Here is an 18,219-nt window from a genome sequence, read left to right on the forward strand (position 1 = left end):
AAAAAAAGCTGAAGGCAGTGACGTGGCGAGGCTGTGGGTCTGAGCCTGGAGTACCTCATTGCATGGACTGCCTAAGGGACGGACAGCTGTGAATTCCTTCGTGCCCTTCCAGGGAACAATCTCTGCTTGTGCCCCAAAGCCAGAGTTTGCAGGCAGTGGTGTTTGGTGTTGTTTTTTTTTGCAGAGCCTGGGACAAAGAAGGTGTGTGGGGCAGCTGATGGTCTGAGTCAGGAGGGGGAGTTTTGTGCTGCTCAGCCCCTGGGATGCACATGGAGATTTGTGAGCTGAGAGCTTTTTCTTCTGCTAATCTGTCTGATATCCCCTGATGTCCCCGTTTGTCCCCTGATGTCCCCAGGAATAGTTGCTGCTGGACAGGGACAATGGGGCCCATGTCAAGTAGAAGAACCTTGGAGAGAAAAATCTAGAAGACCTCCAAGGCCCTGGAAAGTGAGAAAAGAAACGGAAAGAGAATGTGGGTTTCATGAATTGTAAGCTTTATTGTTTTCCCCATCCAGAGGAGCCTGAAACAGAAGCGTGCAGCATCAAAGGCTTCCCGGTGGTAACTGTGCCCGGCACACCTGGAAGGGCCATCTCCTGCGTCGTTGGAAAGAAGGACTGCTTGCGGGATGCTTTGGGTCCGATTTCATGTGGGGTAGCGGTGAGGCACAGGGCAGAGATCCCCGGGACAGCTGTAAGAATGGGCGCTGCGTGGTCTGGGCGTGCAGGAGGAGGCAGCTGGCGTTGGGTGCCCGGATCCTGGTGCTAGTACTTGGGGTACGTTGGCGGCAGCTTGCAGATGTTCTTGGTGTACTGGGGGCAGTAGGGCTGCACAGGGGGGCAATAGATCTGCACGGGGGGGCAGTAGCGCTGCACAGGGGGGCAGCACGGCGTCACGCAGGGGAACTGGGGCACGGGTTCCCTCTGGAAGGTGGAATGGCATGAGGGTCCTGAGTCATGGCAGGAGGAGCGGGAGCTGTGGCAGGAGGTCTCGCGGCTGTGGCAGGATCCACGGGAGCACATCTTTCCGGGGAGTTGGCAAAGCTGTCAGGAGCAAGAGATCATCCTGGTGAGAGGAGACCCAGGCGCACTTCTCCCGTAGCCTCAGCCCCTCCTTTCTTTCATTATACCTTTTCCCCAGCTCTTCCCTTTGCCCTCTTTCTTTCTCTCCATCTTCCCAGCCCAACCCGAATGTACCCTGAGCCCTGCCTCACCCTTGGGGCTTGCTCCGGCCCCTCCTGCATGCAGCTTAGTCCCCCAAGTCGATGCAAGGAGCCTTGCCAGCCTCTCCTGAAGACCATTTCCCATCCCAGGGCCCAGGGCCACCTGCAGGGAGCTCAAGCTGCCAGAGCACCCCTTGCCATTGCCTCACTGCCCCCCCTCCTGCCCCAGCCATCCCCATCCCCACGCCTGCTGCTCCTGGAGCAACACTCGGCTGCTGGGAGATGACACCAAGCTATGTGCCCACACCCAGGAGGACACCACGGCCCCCAGTGCCAGCTTCTCCTCTAGCAGCAGGAGCAGCAGCAGCAGCAGGAGGAAGAGGAGGAGGAGAACATGTCTTACCTCTGGAGCTGCAGGGAGAAGTGTCTGGATGCGATGGTGAGCGAGTGAGGAGCACTGGGCTGAGCTGCCTTTTATACAGCTCCCAAAGGTCACGTCGGGTATGAGACGCCACTGCACAAGGGCGGTGGGGTTCTTCACGCGCTCAGTGAGGCACGTGCTGGCGCTACCCTATTCTTAGTGCTTCCTCCTTGACGCACGGTGTTCTCTCCCATCTTTCAATGCCAGAGATTTCCCTAGGAGGAGGGGGGAAGCGATCTCTGTCCCGTTTCCTGGAGACTGACACTAAGCTCATCGGTATTCCCTAGGGTGCCGATGGGCAGCCGGGGTTGCATCAGGGGGAGAAATGTCGTTATGGCTCTGAAATGCTGACTCCTGCAGCAGGCACACCGTTGTGTGCAAGAGACAGCTCAGGACGTTAATTGAGGTGTTGTTTTATGACAAGGGGAAATGGGATTAGCAGGCCCTGGCTCGATGTTGGGCAGTCTGCTGGGATTTCCTTGGAGCCGTGCCATGACAAAAAAGGAAACTCTTTGTGATTCTCCACCTGCCCCTGAACTTCCCAGGGGAATGGGCCCCTCTCCTTCCTCCCCCTCTATCAAAGGTTCATTGGTGCTGAAGTTCAGAGAACCTGTGCAGGGTCTGTGGCCATTCAGGTTTCCTTTCCTTGACTTTTTTTTCTCTGCATCTGTTTCTTACCATTTTGTCACCTGACCTCATGAGCAGGGAAGTGTGGAAGACAAAGGATTCTGAGCAAGGGAGGTTTTCAGCTGAACTTTCAGGAAGGTTTTCATGCTGTCCCCATTGGCAACACGATGGGCATTAAGGCTGGATTTGTAATCCCACCTGAGTCAGCCTGTAAAGTGTAAAGCCAGGAAGGTGACAGCTCATCCCCCTTGGGAAATGTTACCCATCCATCTAACTGGATACCTGCTCCCAGAACCTCTTCTCCCTTCTCTCCAGAACCCGGGTGTCCCACAGCCCAAGGAATACCTTGGGTTAGAGGCGATGCAGTGACTTGCACTGAGCTTTGTGCAGTAAGGGAGGATTGCGTGAATTGCTGAGGGGTGTTTGGTCACTCTGCTGTGGATCCCAAACCCCAGGAGGCTGCAAGTGCCCAGGCGGTGACCCTGGTGCTTGCCCACTCTGGGTGCCCATCCTGTGCTTAGGCTTCTCCTGGCTGGCCTCCAGGCTTCAGCCTGCAGCGTCCCACTGGCATTCCCCCTTGCTCTCTCCACCTCCTCCAAGGACTTCCCCAAGTGGGGCGTCCTCGTTTTACACCCACTCACTGATGTTTCTGAGCTCTCACATTCAGGTCCCGCTAAGGGAAATATGACTGTGTGGAGCTGTCACTGATGGCGTGCTGTTCTTTGAGGGGAGTACAAGAGGAAAGGGCAACGTGGAGTGATGAAATGCAGTTTTTGAGTGATGTGGGTGTTGGTACCGGCTCGGTTGCATTCAGCAGGGATTGGCTGATGGTTTCTCCATCCTAAGGAATTGCAGGGGTTGGATTGGTGCTACACTACTGCACCTGGATCTAACATGAGGTTGACATTCACATGCTAGGCCATTTCTCCACTCCAAAGCATACACCAGTGACAAGCAGTGGTGGCACAGGTAGGAGGAGTGCATGGCTTCTGTTTTTTTCCGAGGCATTAAAAAAAGCTGAAGGCAGTGACGTGGCGAGGCTGTGGGTCTGAGCTTGGAGTACTTCATTGCATGGACTGCCTAAGGGACGGACAGCTGTGAAGTCCTTTGTGCCCTTCCAGGGAACAATCTCTGCTTGTGCCCCAAAGCCAGAGTTTGCAGGCAGTGGTGTTTGGTGTTGTTTTTTTTTGCAGAGCCTGGGACAAAGAAGGTGTGTGGGGCAGCTGATGGTCTGAGTCAGGAGGGGGAGTTTTGTGCTGCTCAGCCCCTGGGATGCACATGGAGATTTGTGAGCTGAGAGCTTTTTCCTCTGCTAATGAGCCTATTTTGTCCCCTGATGTCCCCAGGAATAGTTGCTGCTGGACAGGGACAATGGGGCCCATGTCAAGTAGAAGAACCTTGGAGAGAAAAATCTAGAAGACCTCCAAGGCCCTGGAAAGTGAGAAAAGAAACGGAAAGAGAATGTGGGTTTCATGAATTGTAAGCTTTATTGTTTTCCCCATCCAGAGGAGCCTGAAACAGAAGCGTGCAGCATCAAAGGCTTCCCGGTGGTAACTGTGCCCGGCACACCTGGAAGGGCCATCTCCTGCGTCGTTGGAAAGAAGGACTGCTTGCGGGATGCTTTGGGTCCGATTTCATGTGGGGTAGCGGTGAGGCACAGGGCAGAGATCCCCGGGACAGCTGTAAGAATGGGCGCTGCGTGGTCTGGGCGTGCAGGAGGAGGCAGCCGGCATTGGGTGCCCGGATCCTGGTGCTAGTACTTGGGGTACGTTGGCGGCAGCTTGCAGATGTTCTTGGTGTACTGGGGGCAGTAGGGCTGCACGGGGGGGCAGTAGCGCTGCACAGGGGGGCAATAGATCTGCACGGGGGGGCAGTAGCTCTGCACAGGGGGGCAGCACGGCGTCACGCAGGGGAACTGGGGCACGGGTTCCCTCTGGAAAGTGGAATGGCATGAGGGTCCTGAGTCATGGCAGGAGGAGCGGGAGCTGTGGCAGGAGGTCTCGCGACTGTGGCAGGATCCACGGGAGCACATCTTTCCGGGGAGTTGGCAAAGCTGTCAGGAGCAAGAGATCATCCTGGTGAGAGGAGACCCAGGCGCACTTCTCCCGTAGCCTCAGCCCCTCCTTTCTTTCATTATACCTTTTCCCCAGCTCTTCCCTTTGCCCTCTTTCTTTCTCTCCGTCTTCCCAGCCCAACCCGAATGTACCCTGAGCCCTGCCTCACCCTTGGGGCTTGCTCCGGCCCCTCCTGCATGCAGCTTAGTCCCCCAAGTCGATGCAAGGAGCCTTGCCAGCCTCTTCTGAAGACCTTTTCCCATCCCAGGGCCCAGGGCCACCTGCAGGGAGCTCAAGCTGCCAGAGCATCCCTTGCCATTGCCTCACTGTCCCCCCTCCTGCCCCAGCCATCCCCATCCCCACGCCTGCTGCTCCTGGAGCAACACTCGGCTGCTGGGAGATGACACCAAGCTATGTGCCCACACCCAGGAGGACACCACGGCCCCCAGTGCCAGCTTCTCCTCTAGCAGCAGGAGCAGCAGCAGCAGCAGGAGGAAGAGGAGGAGGAGAACATGTCTTACCTCTGGAGCTGCAGGGAGAAGTGTCTGGATGCGATGGTGAGCGAGTGAGGAGCACTGGGCTGAGCTGCCTTTTATACAGCTCCCAAAGGTCACGTCGGGTATGAGACGCCACTGCACAAGGGCGGTGGGGTTCTCCACGCGCTCAGTGAGGCACGTGCTGGCGCTACCCTATTCTTAGTGCTTCCTCCTTGACGCACGGTGTTCTCTCCCATCTTTCAGTGCCAGAGATTTCCCTAGGAGGAGGGGGGAAGCGATCTCTGTCCCGTTTCCTGGAGACTGACACTAAGCTCATCGGTATTCCCTAGGGTGCCGATGGGCAGCCGGGGTTGCATCAGGGGGAGAAATGTCGTTATGGCTCAGAAATGCTGACTCCTGCAGCAGGCACACCGTTGTGTGCAAGAGACAGCTCAGGACGTTAATTGAGGTGTTGTTTTATGACAAGGGGAAATGGGATTAGCAGGCCCTGGCTCGATGTTGGGCAGTCTGCTGGGATTTCCTTGGAGCCGTGCCATGACAAAAAAGGAAACTCTTTGTGATTCTCCACCTGCCCCTGCACTTCCCAGGGGAATGGGCCCCTCTCCTTCCTCCCCCTCTATCAAAGGTTCGTTGGTGCTGAAGTTCAGAGTACCTGCGCAGGGTCTGTGGCCATTCAGGTTTCCTTTCCTTGACTTTTTTTCTCTGCATCTGTTTCATACCATTTTGTCAACTGACGTCATGAGCAGGGAAGTGTGGAAGGCAAAGGATTCTGAGCAAGGGAGGTTTTCAGCTGAACTTTCAGGAAGGTTTTCATCCTGTCCCCACTGGCAACATGATGGGCATTAAGGCTGGATTTGTAATCCCACCTGAGTCAGCCTGTAAAGTGTAAAGCCAGGAAGGTGACAGCTCATCCCCCTTGGGAAATGTTACCCATCCATCTAACTGGATACCTGCTCCCAGAACCTCTTCTCCCTTCTCTCCAGAACCCGGGTGTCCCACAGCCCAAGGAATACCTTAGGTTAGAGGCGATGCAGTGACTTGCACTGAGCTTTGTGCAGTAAGAGAGGATTGCGTGAATTGCTGAGGGGTGTTTGGTCACTCTGCTGTGGATCCCAAACCCCAGGAGGCTGCAAGTGCCCAGGCGGTGACCCTGGTGCTTGCCCACTCTGGGTGCCCATCCTGTGCTTAGGCTTCTCCTGGCTGGCCTCCAGGCTTCAGCCTGCAGCATCCCACTGGCATTCCCCCTTGCTCTCTCCACCTCCTCCAAGGACTTCCCCAAGTGGAGCGTCCTCGTTTTACACCCACTCACCGATGTTTCTGAGCTCTCACATTCAGGTCCCGCTAAGGGAAATATGACTGTGTGGAGCTGTCACTGATGGCGTGCTGTTCTTTGAGGGGAGTACAAGAGGAAAGGGCAACGTGGAGTGATGAAATGCAGTTTTTGAGTGATGTGGGTGTTGGTACCGGCTCGGTTGCATTCAGCAGGGATTGGCTGATGGTTTCTCCATCCTAAGGAATTGCAGGGGTTGGATTGGTGCTACACTACTGCACCTGGATCTAACGTGAGGTTGACATTCACATGCTAGGCCATTTCTCCACTCCAAAGCATACACCAGTGACAAGCAGTGGTGGCACAGGTAGGAGGAGTGCATGGCTTCTGTTTTTTTCCGAGGCATTAAAAAAAGCTGAAGGCAGTGACGTGGCGAGGCTGTGGGTCTGAGCCTGGAGTACCTCATTGCATGGACTGCCTAAGGGACGGACAGCTGTGAATTCCTTCGTGCCCTTCCAGGGAACAATCTCTGCTTGTGCCCCAAAGCCAGAGTTTGCAGGCAGTGGTGTTTGGTGTTGTTTTTTTTTGCAGAGCCTGGGACAAAGAAGGTGTGTGGGGCAGCTGATGGTCTGAGTCAGGAGGGGGAGTTTTGTGCTGCTCAGCCCCTGGGATGCACATGGAGATTTGTGAGCTGAGAGCTTTTTCTTCTGCTAATCTGTCTGATATCCCCTGATGTCCCCGTTTGTCCCCTGATGTCCCCAGGAATAGTTGCTGCTGGACAGGGACAATGGGGCCCATGTCAAGTAGAAGAACCTTGGAGAGAAAAATCTAGAAGACCTCCAAGGCCCTGGAAAGTGAGAAAAGAAACGGAAAGAGAATGTGGGTTTCATGAATTGTAAGCTTTATTGTTTTCCCCATCCAGAGGAGCCTGAAACAGAAGCGTGCAGCATCAAAGGCTTCCCGGTGGTAACTGTGCCCGGCACACCTGGAAGGGCCATCTCCTGCGTCGTTGGAAAGAAGGACTGCTTGCGGGATGCTTTGGGTCCGATTTCATGTGGGGTAGCGGTGAGGCACAGGGCAGAGATCCCCGGGACAGCTGTAAGAATGGGCGCTGCGTGGTCTGGGCGTGCAGGAGGAGGCAGCCGGCGTTGGGTGCCCGGATCCTGGTGCTAGTACTTGGGGTACGTTGGCGGCAGCTTGCAGATGTTCTTGGTGTACTGGGGGCAGTAGGGCTGCACAGGGGGGCAATAGATCTGCACGGGGGGGCAGTAGCGCTGCACAGGGGGGCAGCACGGCGTCACGCAGGGGAACTGGGGCACGGGTTCCCTCTGGAAGGTGGAATGGCATGAGGGTCCTGAGTCATGGCAGGAGGAGCGGGAGCTGTGGCAGGAGGTCTCGCGGCTGTGGCAGGATCCACGGGAGCACATCTTTCCGGGGAGTTGGCAAAGCTGTCAGGAGCAAGAGATCATCCTGGTGAGAGGAGACCCAGGCGCACTTCTCCCGTAGCCTCAGCCCCTCCTTTCTTTCATTATACCTTTTCCCCAGCTCTTCCCTTTGCCCTCTTTCTTTCTCTCCATCTTCCCAGCCCAACCCGAATGTACCCTGAGCCCTGCCTCACCCTTGGGGCTTGCTCCGGCCCCTCCTGCATGCAGCTTAGTCCCCCAAGTCGATGCAAGGAGCCTTGCCAGCCTCTCCTGAAGACCATTTCCCATCCCAGGGCCCAGGGCCACCTGCAGGGAGCTCAAGCTGCCAGAGCACCCCTTGCCATTGCCTCACTGCCCCCCCTCCTGCCCCAGCCATCCCCATCCCCACGCCTGCTGCTCCTGGAGCAACACTCGGCTGCTGGGAGATGACACCAAGCTATGTGCCCACACCCAGGAGGACACCACGGCCCCCAGTGCCAGCTTCTCCTCTAGCAGCAGGAGCAGCAGCAGCAGCAGGAGGAAGAGGAGGAGGAGAACATGTCTTACCTCTGGAGCTGCAGGGAGAAGTGTCTGGATGCGATGGTGAGCGAGTGAGGAGCACTGGGCTGAGCTGCCTTTTATACAGCTCCCAAAGGTCACGTCGGGTATGAGACGCCACTGCACAAGGGCGGTGGGGTTCTTCACGCGCTCAGTGAGGCACGTGCTGGCGCTACCCTATTCTTAGTGCTTCCTCCTTGACGCACGGTGTTCTCTCCCATCTTTCAATGCCAGAGATTTCCCTAGGAGGAGGGGGGAAGCGATCTCTGTCCCGTTTCCTGGAGACTGACACTAAGCTCATCGGTATTCCCTAGGGTGCCGATGGGCAGCCGGGGTTGCATCAGGGGGAGAAATGTCGTTATGGCTCTGAAATGCTGACTCCTGCAGCAGGCACACCGTTGTGTGCAAGAGACAGCTCAGGACGTTAATTGAGGTGTTGTTTTATGACAAGGGGAAATGGGATTAGCAGGCCCTGGCTCGATGTTGGGCAGTCTGCTGGGATTTCCTTGGAGCCGTGCCATGACAAAAAAGGAAACTCTTTGTGATTCTCCACCTGCCCCTGAACTTCCCAGGGGAATGGGCCCCTCTCCTTCCTCCCCCTCTATCAAAGGTTCATTGGTGCTGAAGTTCAGAGAACCTGTGCAGGGTCTGTGGCCATTCAGGTTTCCTTTCCTTGACTTTTTTTTCTCTGCATCTGTTTCTTACCATTTTGTCACCTGACCTCATGAGCAGGGAAGTGTGGAAGACAAAGGATTCTGAGCAAGGGAGGTTTTCAGCTGAACTTTCAGGAAGGTTTTCATGCTGTCCCCATTGGCAACACGATGGGCATTAAGGCTGGATTTGTAATCCCACCTGAGTCAGCCTGTAAAGTGTAAAGCCAGGAAGGTGACAGCTCATCCCCCTTGGGAAATGTTACCCATCCATCTAACTGGATACCTGCTCCCAGAACCTCTTCTCCCTTCTCTCCAGAACCCGGGTGTCCCACAGCCCAAGGAATACCTTGGGTTAGAGGCGATGCAGTGACTTGCACTGAGCTTTGTGCAGTAAGGGAGGATTGCGTGAATTGCTGAGGGGTGTTTGGTCACTCTGCTGTGGATCCCAAACCCCAGGAGGCTGCAAGTGCCCAGGCGGTGACCCTGGTGCTTGCCCACTCTGGGTGCCCATCCTGTGCTTAGGCTTCTCCTGGCTGGCCTCCAGGCTTCAGCCTGCAGCGTCCCACTGGCATTCCCCCTTGCTCTCTCCACCTCCTCCAAGGACTTCCCCAAGTGGGGCGTCCTCGTTTTACACCCACTCACCGATGTTTCTGAGCTCTCACATTCAGGTCCCGCTAAGGGAAATATGACTGTGTGGAGCTGCCACTGATGGCGTGCTGTTCTTTGAGGGGAGTACAAGAGGAAAGGGCAACGTGGAGTGATGAAATGCAGTTTTTGAGTGATGTGGGTGTTGGTACCGGCTCGGTTGCATTCAGCAGGGATTGGCTGATGGTTTCTCCATCCTAAGGAATTGCAGGGGTTGGATTGGTGCTACACTACTGCACCTGGATCTAACATGAGGTTGACATTCACATGCTAGGCCATTTCTCCACTCCAAAGCATACACCAGTGACAAGCAGTGGTGGCACAGGTAGGAGGAGTGCATGGCTTCTGTTTTTTTCCGAGGCATTAAAAAAAGCTGAAGGCAGTGACGTGGCGAGGCTGTGGGTCTGAGCTTGGAGTACTTCATTGCATGGACTGCCTAAGGGACGGACAGCTGTGAAGTCCTTTGTGCCCTTCCAGGGAACAATCTCTGCTTGTGCCCCAAAGCCAGAGTTTGCAGGCAGTGGTGTTTGGTGTTGTTTTTTTTTGCAGAGCCTGGGACAAAGAAGGTGTGTGGGGCAGCTGATGGTCTGAGTCAGGAGGGGGAGTTTTGTGCTGCTCAGCCCCTGGGATGCACATGGAGATTTGTGAGCTGAGAGCTTTTTCCTCTGCTAATGAGCCTATTTTGTCCCCTGATGTCCCCAGGAATAGTTGCTGCTGGACAGGGACAATGGGGCCCATGTCAAGTAGAAGAACCTTGGAGAGAAAAATCTAGAAGACCTCCAAGGCCCTGGAAAGTGAGAAAAGAAACGGAAAGAGAATGTGGGTTTCATGAATTGTAAGCTTTATTGTTTTCCCCATCCAGAGGAGCCTGAAACAGAAGCGTGCAGCATCAAAGGCTTCCCGGTGGTAACTGTGCCCGGCACACCTGGAAGGGCCATCTCCTGCGTCGTTGGAAAGAAGGACTGCTTGCGGGATGCTTTGGGTCCGATTTCATGTGGGGTAGCGGTGAGGCACAGGGCAGAGATCCCCGGGACAGCTGTAAGAATGGGCGCTGCGTGGTCTGGGCGTGCAGGAGGAGGCAGCCGGCATTGGGTGCCCGGATCCTGGTGCTAGTACTTGGGGTACGTTGGCGGCAGCTTGCAGATGTTCTTGGTGTACTGGGGGCAGTAGGGCTGCACGGGGGGGCAGTAGCGCTGCACAGGGGGGCAATAGATCTGCACGGGGGGGCAGTAGCTCTGCACAGGGGGGCAGCACGGCGTCACGCAGGGGAACTGGGGCACGGGTTCCCTCTGGAAAGTGGAATGGCATGAGGGTCCTGAGTCATGGCAGGAGGAGCGGGAGCTGTGGCAGGAGGTCTCGCGACTGTGGCAGGATCCACGGGAGCACATCTTTCCGGGGAGTTGGCAAAGCTGTCAGGAGCAAGAGATCATCCTGGTGAGAGGAGACCCAGGCGCACTTCTCCCGTAGCCTCAGCCCCTCCTTTCTTTCATTATACCTTTTCCCCAGCTCTTCCCTTTGCCCTCTTTCTTTCTCTCCGTCTTCCCAGCCCAACCCGAATGTACCCTGAGCCCTGCCTCACCCTTGGGGCTTGCTCCGGCCCCTCCTGCATGCAGCTTAGTCCCCCAAGTCGATGCAAGGAGCCTTGCCAGCCTCTTCTGAAGACCTTTTCCCATCCCAGGGCCCAGGGCCACCTGCAGGGAGCTCAAGCTGCCAGAGCATCCCTTGCCATTGCCTCACTGTCCCCCCTCCTGCCCCAGCCATCCCCATCCCCACGCCTGCTGCTCCTGGAGCAACACTCGGCTGCTGGGAGATGACACCAAGCTATGTGCCCACACCCAGGAGGACACCACGGCCCCCAGTGCCAGCTTCTCCTCTAGCAGCAGGAGCAGCAGCAGCAGCAGGAGGAAGAGGAGGAGGAGAACATGTCTTACCTCTGGAGCTGCAGGGAGAAGTGTCTGGATGCGATGGTGAGCGAGTGAGGAGCACTGGGCTGAGCTGCCTTTTATACAGCTCCCAAAGGTCACGTCGGGTATGAGACGCCACTGCACAAGGGCGGTGGGGTTCTTCACGCGCTCAGTGAGGCACGTGCTGGCGCTACCCTATTCTTAGTGCTTCCTCCTTGACGCACGGTGTTCTCTCCCATCTTTCAATGCCAGAGATTTCCCTAGGAGGAGGGGGGAAGCGATCTCTGTCCCGTTTCCTGGAGACTGACACTAAGCTCATCGGTATTCCCTAGGGTGCCGATGGGCAGCCGGGGTTGCATCAGGGGGAGAAATGTCGTTATGGCTCTGAAATGCTGACTCCTGCAGCAGGCACACCGTTGTGTGCAAGAGACAGCTCAGGACGTTAATTGAGGTGTTGTTTTATGACAAGGGGAAATGGGATTAGCAGGCCCTGGCTCGATGTTGGGCAGTCTGCTGGGATTTCCTTGGAGCCGTGCCATGACAAAAAAGGAAACTCTTTGTGATTCTCCACCTGCCCCTGCACTTCCCAGGGGAATGGGCCCCTCTCCTTCCTCCCCCTCTATCAAAGGTTCGTTGGTGCTGAAGTTCAGAGTACCTGCGCAGGGTCTGTGGCCATTCAGGTTTCCTTTCCTTGACTTTTTTTCTCTGCATCTGTTTCATACCATTTTGTCAACTGACGTCATGAGCAGGGAAGTGTGGAAGGCAAAGGATTCTGAGCAAGGGAGGTTTTCAGCTGAACTTTCAGGAAGGTTTTCATCCTGTCCCCACTGGCAACATGATGGGCATTAAGGCTGGATTTGTAATCCCACCTGAGTCAGCCTGTAAAGTGTAAAGCCAGGAAGGTGACAGCTCATCCCCCTTGGGAAATGTTACCCATCCATCTAACTGGATACCTGCTCCCAGAACCTCTTCTCCCTTCTCTCCAGAACCCGGGTGTCCCACAGCCCAAGGAATACCTTAGGTTAGAGGCGATGCAGTGACTTGCACTGAGCTTTGTGCAGTAAGAGAGGATTGCGTGAATTGCTGAGGGGTGTTTGGTCACTCTGCTGTGGATCCCAAACCCCAGGAGGCTGCAAGTGCCCAGGCGGTGACCCTGGTGCTTGCCCTCTGTGGGTGCCCGTCCTGTGCTTAGGCTTCTCCTGGCTGGCCTCCAGGCTTCAGCCTGCAGCGTCCCACTGGCATTCCCCCTCGCTCTCTCCACCACCTGCAAGGACTTCCCCAAGTGGGGCGTCCTTGTTTTACACCCGCTCACCGATGTTTCTGAGCTCTCACATTCAGGTCCCGCTAGGGGAAATATGACTGTGTGGAGCTGCCACTGATGGTGTGCTGTTCTTTGAGGGGAGTACAAGAGGAAAGGGCAACGTGGAGTGATGAAATGCAGTTTTTGAGTGATGTGGGTGTTGGTACCGGCTCGGTTGCATTCAGCAGGGATTGGCTGATGGTTTCTCCATCCTAAGGAATTGCAGGGGTTGGATTGGTGCTACACTACTGCACCTGGATCTAACGTGAGGTTGACATTCACATGCTAGGCCATTTCTCCACTCCAAAGCATACACCAGTGACAAGCAGTGGTGGCACAGGTAGGAGGAGTGCATGGCTTCTGTTTTTTTCCGAGGCATTAAAAAAAGCTGAAGGCAGTGACGTGGCGAGGCTGTGGGTCTGAGCTTGGAGTACCTCATTGCATGGACTGCCTAAGGGACGGACAGCTGTGAATTCCTTCGTGCCCTTCCAGGGAACAATCTCTGCTTGTGCCCCAAAGCCAGAGTTTGCAGGCAGTGGTGTTTGGTGTTGTTTTTTTTTGCAGAGCCTGGGACAAAGAAGGTGTGTGGGGCAGCTGATGGTCTGAGTCAGGAGGGGGAGTTTTGTGCTGCTCAGCCCCTGGGATGCACATGGAGATTTGTGAGCTGAGAGCTTTTTCTTCTGCTAATCTGTCTGATATCCCCTGATGTCCCCGTTTGTCCCCTGATGTCCCCAGGAATAGTTGCTGCTGGACAGGGACAATGGGGCCCATGTCAAGTAGAAGAACCTTGGAGAGAAAAATCTAGAAGACCTCCAAGGCCCTGGAAAGTGAGAAAAGAAACGGAAAGAGAATGTGGGTTTCATGAATTGTAAGCTTTATTGTTTTCCCCATCCAGAGGAGCCTGAAACAGAAGCGTGCAGCATCAAAGGCTTCCCGGTGGCAACTGTGCCCGGCACACCTGGAAGGGCCATCTCCTGCGTCGTTGGAAAGAAGGACTGCTTGCGGGATGCTTTGGGTCCGATTTCATGTGGGGTAGCGGTGAGGCACAGGGCAGAGATCCCCGGGACAGCTGTAAGAATGGGCGCTGCGTGGTCTGGGCGTGCAGGAGGAGGCAGCCGGCGTTGGGTGCCCGGATCCTGGTGCTAGTACTTGGGGTACGTTGGCGGCAGCTTGCAGATGTTCTTGGTGTACTGAGGGCAGTAGGGCTGCACGGGGGGGCAGTAGCGCTGCACAGGGGGGCAATAGATCTGCACGGGGGGGCAGTAGCGCTGCACAGGGGGGCAGCACGGCGTCACGCAGGGGAACTGGGGCACGGGTTCCCTCTGGAAGGTGGAATGGCATGAGGGTCCTGAGTCATGGCAGGAGGAGCGGGAGCTGTGGCAGGAGGTCTCGCGACTGTGGCAGGATCCACGGGAGCACATCTTTCCGGGGCGTCGGCAAAGCTTTGGGGAAGAAAGAGGAAGAGAGGTACTGTCATGCTCGTACGGCAACACCACTCCAAGCTCCTGCCCTCTACTTAGGTTTTTCCCAATTTCTCTCTTGAATTTCATTTTCCTGTCCTTTGTCATATGTGCAAGATGATGATTCTGAGATTGATAATGCCATATCTTTTAAGGGATACTCTGTAGTGGTCCTGTTCTGGTGGAAATTTCGTAAATCAGCAAGGTAATGCTGATGGCATTTGAAGGTTTAAGTTTACATCTGATTCTTAGCAGTCATTCAGCTCAGATATCTCTCCCTCTGTCTCTATGTTGTTTGGAAATTAGTTCCTTGCTAGATCCCAAAGGCTCCCTGTCATAAACTAAAAACAAGAAACATCTAAGAGAAAGACAAGGTCTCAACACAGAACCAGTCAACCAAATGTCCCGAGTGGTGTCCTAATGCCAAACAACAGATAATTCAATATATTCCAACTTACCCTTTGTCGGAGCAGGGAAGAGCACTAAGTGAAGCTGAATGAAGGAGCAGGAGATGGCTACTTTTATATACTTGTAGTAGACCTGCCCAAGAAATTATGCATCTCTTGGCAATGCTGACAATTAATCATGTAGTCACGTTCATATTTATCTTCTGTGTGTAGTTTTTAGCACTTCCGATTTGACAGTCGGGAAAAACAATTAGTACTTTTCCCTTGAGATGTTAATTGGCAATGGATTTCCTAATCTGCTTTATAAGGGGATTTTGAGGGTAATTTCGTAGTTGCATATTAGAAAGAACCTAACCCTAAAGTTATTGAGTGATTTGTCATTAGGCAACCAGTATTGCATCAACGTGCAATTCAAAAGTGTTGACTCCTGCTCCGCATGCTGCCCCTTTGTCCATGTGGCAGACTCACATTTTTGTTGATATGTTTTTCATGACACAAGGGACAGTAATTAACATCCACAACTCACATGGACCATACTTAGGGGGAAGTCCTGGTGACTAGCTCAAATGCACCTAACGCCTCAACACTGGAGATGACGTTACAAGGATGTTCCCAATTCCAATTTTTTCATTCTGTTTGTGAGTTCACAAACCATTGGCTGTTTTTCCTTGTGCCATGATACCATCCCATTTGCATTGCTCCCAGAAGAAGAGGATTTCAAATATTAACCAGAAAGTGCTGGGAAATTCTCACCTACTAGCACCCTGTTTTCAGATCCCCAATTGCTTCAGGCTTCTGCCTTACTTAAGCAGTTTTGTAATTTTTAACTCATTGCAGTGCTTCACCATTTAGTATTGGGTTTCTCTTAGAGCAGCCTAGGACTTGACTTTACAATGAAGAAATGGGTATTTGTTACTTGTGATTTTTATCCAGGTGGGAGCTGCCAGAACCCTCAAGAGCACCCTGTGGATCAGTGCTGTTGCAAGCAGAACAAGAGGGTCTGAAAAGTTGCTTACTGAGTTCATGAATTGGCATCTATCCCTGTAGAGATGCCTTTTGGAGGGTATTTTCATGTCAAATGAAAAAAAAAAGAAAAAAGAAAAAAAGCTTGCTACTTTGTCAGTGTTGTTGAGATGCTAACTCACTCTGAACCTGAAAACACATCCCGGGACAGCATGCCTCCATGTTCTGGTTGGATTTATCTTTTTTTTTTTTTCTTAAATATTTTTTAAATTATTTTTTATTTTTCAAGCCATGATTCAGCAAAAAATAAGCTAGCCTTTATTTAAGAAAATCTCACCTGGAGCCTTCTGTACAGCACTGTGAGTTCTAAGGAATATAGGAATGGTTCAACAAGGTTGATAAATTTACTGCCCATCATGCTTAGTATACTTTGGGAAGACCCTTGTGTTGGTTCTCTGTCTTGCAGGGTGCATTCATTTCACCCCAGTGTAGCTACTAGAAGTTAGTCATTTAGGCTGAAGCTAATTGTGGAGCTCTTTGTGAAATTGATGGAGAGGAACTGGCAGAAGGAAGCAAGCGATCCTGTTCTAGAACAGATGTCTCAGCTAGATGGGCTGGTGACTAGGAAGATAAGAATTGTCTTAGGTTGTAAAAAGTAGACAGAGATTTCACATTTATTTTAACGTGTGTGCAATATTTGCTGAAAACAGTAATTTGAAGTTCAGTGAAAGAGGAGGGTTAAAGAAGTCCTCTAGGTGCCTATTTGCATTTATTGGACACCTCAAAACCTTTGCAACTCTGAGTCAGAGTAACAAACACAGTATGTGGCACTGCTGAACTAGGGAAGTGAGAATGACAGTCCCAGGCTAACCAGGGTACAGACAAGCTCCCTGTATGCTGTACATAAATGCATTCGTCTGCTGCAGAAGTGTGTCTGGAATGACTGGCTTTCATTCATTTTGAAACTTTGGGATGTGGGCATTTTGTGGTGATTGAGAAGAGAAGAACAAGGAGCTGTGACTAAGAAGACAGAGGTAAAGATAATTCTCATGTAAAAACGTAGATGAGTAAAAAAGCATAAACATTTTCTATATTTGGAAATGAATTTTATTGTCTCATCTACACATTTGGAGGATGACACAGAAATATCATGTATAAGCCACTACCAGAATAAATCATCCCCAGCCTTTTAGAGAAGAACAAAGACTGGGTGTTGCATGCTAAATACATTGAAACAGATCACATTTATATTTTGAAGAAAACTCAGATCACAAAAGAGGTATATAAGGATTCACATAAACCAAAAATGGGAATAGAGAAATGGCGATTTGAGCTTCAGGCATCAAGAGCATCATTGGTGGGTGCGTGTCCGGATCCTGGTGCTAGTACTTGGGGTACGTTGGCGGCAGCTTGCAGATGTTCTTGGTGTACTGGGGGCAGTAGGGCTGCACGGGGGGGCAGTAGCGCTGCACAGGGGGGCAATAGGTCTGCACGGGGGGGCAGTAGCGCTGCACGGGGGTGCAGCACGGCGTCACGCAGGGGAACTGGGGCACGGGTTCCCTCTGGAAGGTATAGTGGCAGGAGGACCCTGAGTCATGGCAGGAGGAGCGGGAGCCATGGCAGGAGGTCTCGCGACTGTGGCAGGATCCACGGGAGCACATCTTCCTGGGGAGTCGGCAAAGCTGTTGGGAAAAAAGGGAGGGAGAGAGAGAGAGAGACCATCATGCTGATATAGTAGCACCAATGTGCAAGTGCCTACCTGCCTGCCTTAATTTGCTCTGGAGCTTCCCATTTTCTTCCTAATTTCTTGTTCTTCATGGATAAGAAGATGATTTCAATGCTGCTTAGGTATTGGGAAGTGATTTATATCCCCCCCTAAAAAAAATGACCTTTTACAGGCGCCTTTTTCTCTTCAGACAAAAAATTACTCAAACTATCCCTTGCCCATAAGCAGTCCCAGACTCTCCAGTGCCTTCTCTTCGAAAACTTCAGAAATCTTTCCATAAAGCTCTCTGACTGTCCTTCTCTCTCAGTATTTTCCAATCTTTCTGTTGTTTTGTTTTGTGCCTCTTCCTGTGAAGTCTACATCCCAGTTAGCATTTGCATTCATTCGTAGGTAACAAGAACTTGGTCACTGTCATAACCAAGGCCCAGAGAGAAGAAATAGGTATCATATTCCAGCTCTACCAGAGCTTCTATGAAAGCAGACGGTTTCGTAGAGAAACTCAGGAGAAACAGAAAAATTAAACTCACCCCTTTAGCAACAGAAATGAAGGTGTATAGGAGCAGAGAAGCGAATGAAGGTAACCAGGATGAGAGAGCTTTTATACTGTTCCAGAGGGTTATCTGGGACATGAGACATCTCTTGGCAAGTGTAACCTAATTACATATCCCAGCCCATTTTTATCCACTGTATTCAGCTTCCGACATTTTCCCTTTGATGCATTGTGCTTTTAGCATTATAATTGTCCCATAGGTTATTAATAGTGCTTTAATTCCTTCACCTCCCTATGAAAGAGATTGGAAGGTATTTCGCGCGAAGTGACGCCAGTACCGAAGATACTAATAGATCTGGTCATGGACAGCAAGTATCGAGCGGAAGAGGTGTTTGCAATTCAGAAACACTAATTCTTCAAGCTGTGCCGGGATGTTACATGGACTGAGAGCTAAACGTCATCACACCTGTGTGTGAAGAAAACTGATTACTAATGGGAACTCATGGGGATTATGTTTAGGGCAGGAATATTCTAACTGAATTGCTCAATGGAACCGGAAACTTTAATGAGAGATTCGGAATTAGCCCTCATAAGTCCCTCATGGATAATTCCAACCTGTCTATATGGTATGTCCTATCAATGATTCTTTTTCCTCTTGTAGATGCTGCCTTAGCCTAATTC

At 52.6% G+C, this 18,219-nt stretch overlaps 5 protein-coding genes across 5 annotated transcripts; all 5 read right to left on the reverse strand.

The window, feature by feature from the left end:
- Positions 1–473: 473 nt before the first annotated feature.
- Positions 474–1,720, reverse strand: LOC310887631 (uncharacterized protein). Its single transcript, XM_083813771.1, has 2 exons — positions 1,564–1,720; positions 474–1,041 (listed from the first exon to the last, which is right to left on the reverse strand). Exon 2 carries the CDS (start codon positions 1,018–1,020, stop codon positions 763–765), a length of 258 nt encoding a protein of 85 aa, XP_083669897.1. The 5' UTR covers positions 1,021–1,041; positions 1,564–1,720; the 3' UTR covers positions 474–762.
- A 1,952-nt stretch (positions 1,721–3,672) lies between these two features.
- LOC310887629 (uncharacterized protein) lies at positions 3,673–4,940 on the reverse strand. Its single transcript, XM_083813769.1, has 2 exons — positions 4,784–4,940; positions 3,673–4,261 (listed from the first exon to the last, which is right to left on the reverse strand). The coding sequence occupies exon 2, from the start codon at positions 4,238–4,240 to the stop codon at positions 3,962–3,964; it is 279 nt and encodes a 92-aa protein (XP_083669895.1). The 5' UTR covers positions 4,241–4,261; positions 4,784–4,940; the 3' UTR covers positions 3,673–3,961.
- A 1,973-nt stretch (positions 4,941–6,913) lies between these two features.
- Positions 6,914–11,372, reverse strand: LOC310887627 (uncharacterized protein). Its single transcript, XM_083813767.1, has 3 exons — positions 11,220–11,372; positions 8,000–10,697; positions 6,914–7,477 (listed from the first exon to the last, which is right to left on the reverse strand). Exon 2 carries the CDS (start codon positions 10,674–10,676, stop codon positions 10,398–10,400), a length of 279 nt encoding a protein of 92 aa, XP_083669893.1. The 5' UTR covers positions 10,677–10,697; positions 11,220–11,372; the 3' UTR covers positions 6,914–7,477; positions 8,000–10,397.
- A 1,973-nt stretch (positions 11,373–13,345) lies between these two features.
- On the reverse strand, positions 13,346–14,544 carry LOC310887630 (uncharacterized protein). Its single transcript, XM_083813770.1, has 2 exons — positions 14,411–14,544; positions 13,346–13,934 (listed from the first exon to the last, which is right to left on the reverse strand). Exon 2 carries the CDS (start codon positions 13,911–13,913, stop codon positions 13,635–13,637), a length of 279 nt encoding a protein of 92 aa, XP_083669896.1. The 5' UTR covers positions 13,914–13,934; positions 14,411–14,544; the 3' UTR covers positions 13,346–13,634.
- Positions 14,545–16,406: 1,862 nt separating this feature from the next.
- LOC310887626 (uncharacterized protein) lies at positions 16,407–17,734 on the reverse strand. Its single transcript, XM_083813766.1, has 2 exons — positions 17,576–17,734; positions 16,407–17,004 (listed from the first exon to the last, which is right to left on the reverse strand). The coding sequence occupies exons 1-2, from the start codon at positions 17,675–17,677 to the stop codon at positions 16,705–16,707; spliced, it is 402 nt and encodes a 133-aa protein (XP_083669892.1). The 5' UTR covers positions 17,678–17,734; the 3' UTR covers positions 16,407–16,704.
- Positions 17,735–18,219: the final 485 nt, after the last annotated feature.

Source organism: Anser anser (assembly GCF_964211835.1).
Source record: "Anser anser genome assembly, chromosome: 28".
Classification (NCBI taxonomy): Eukaryota; Metazoa; Chordata; class Aves; order Anseriformes; family Anatidae; genus Anser; species Anser anser.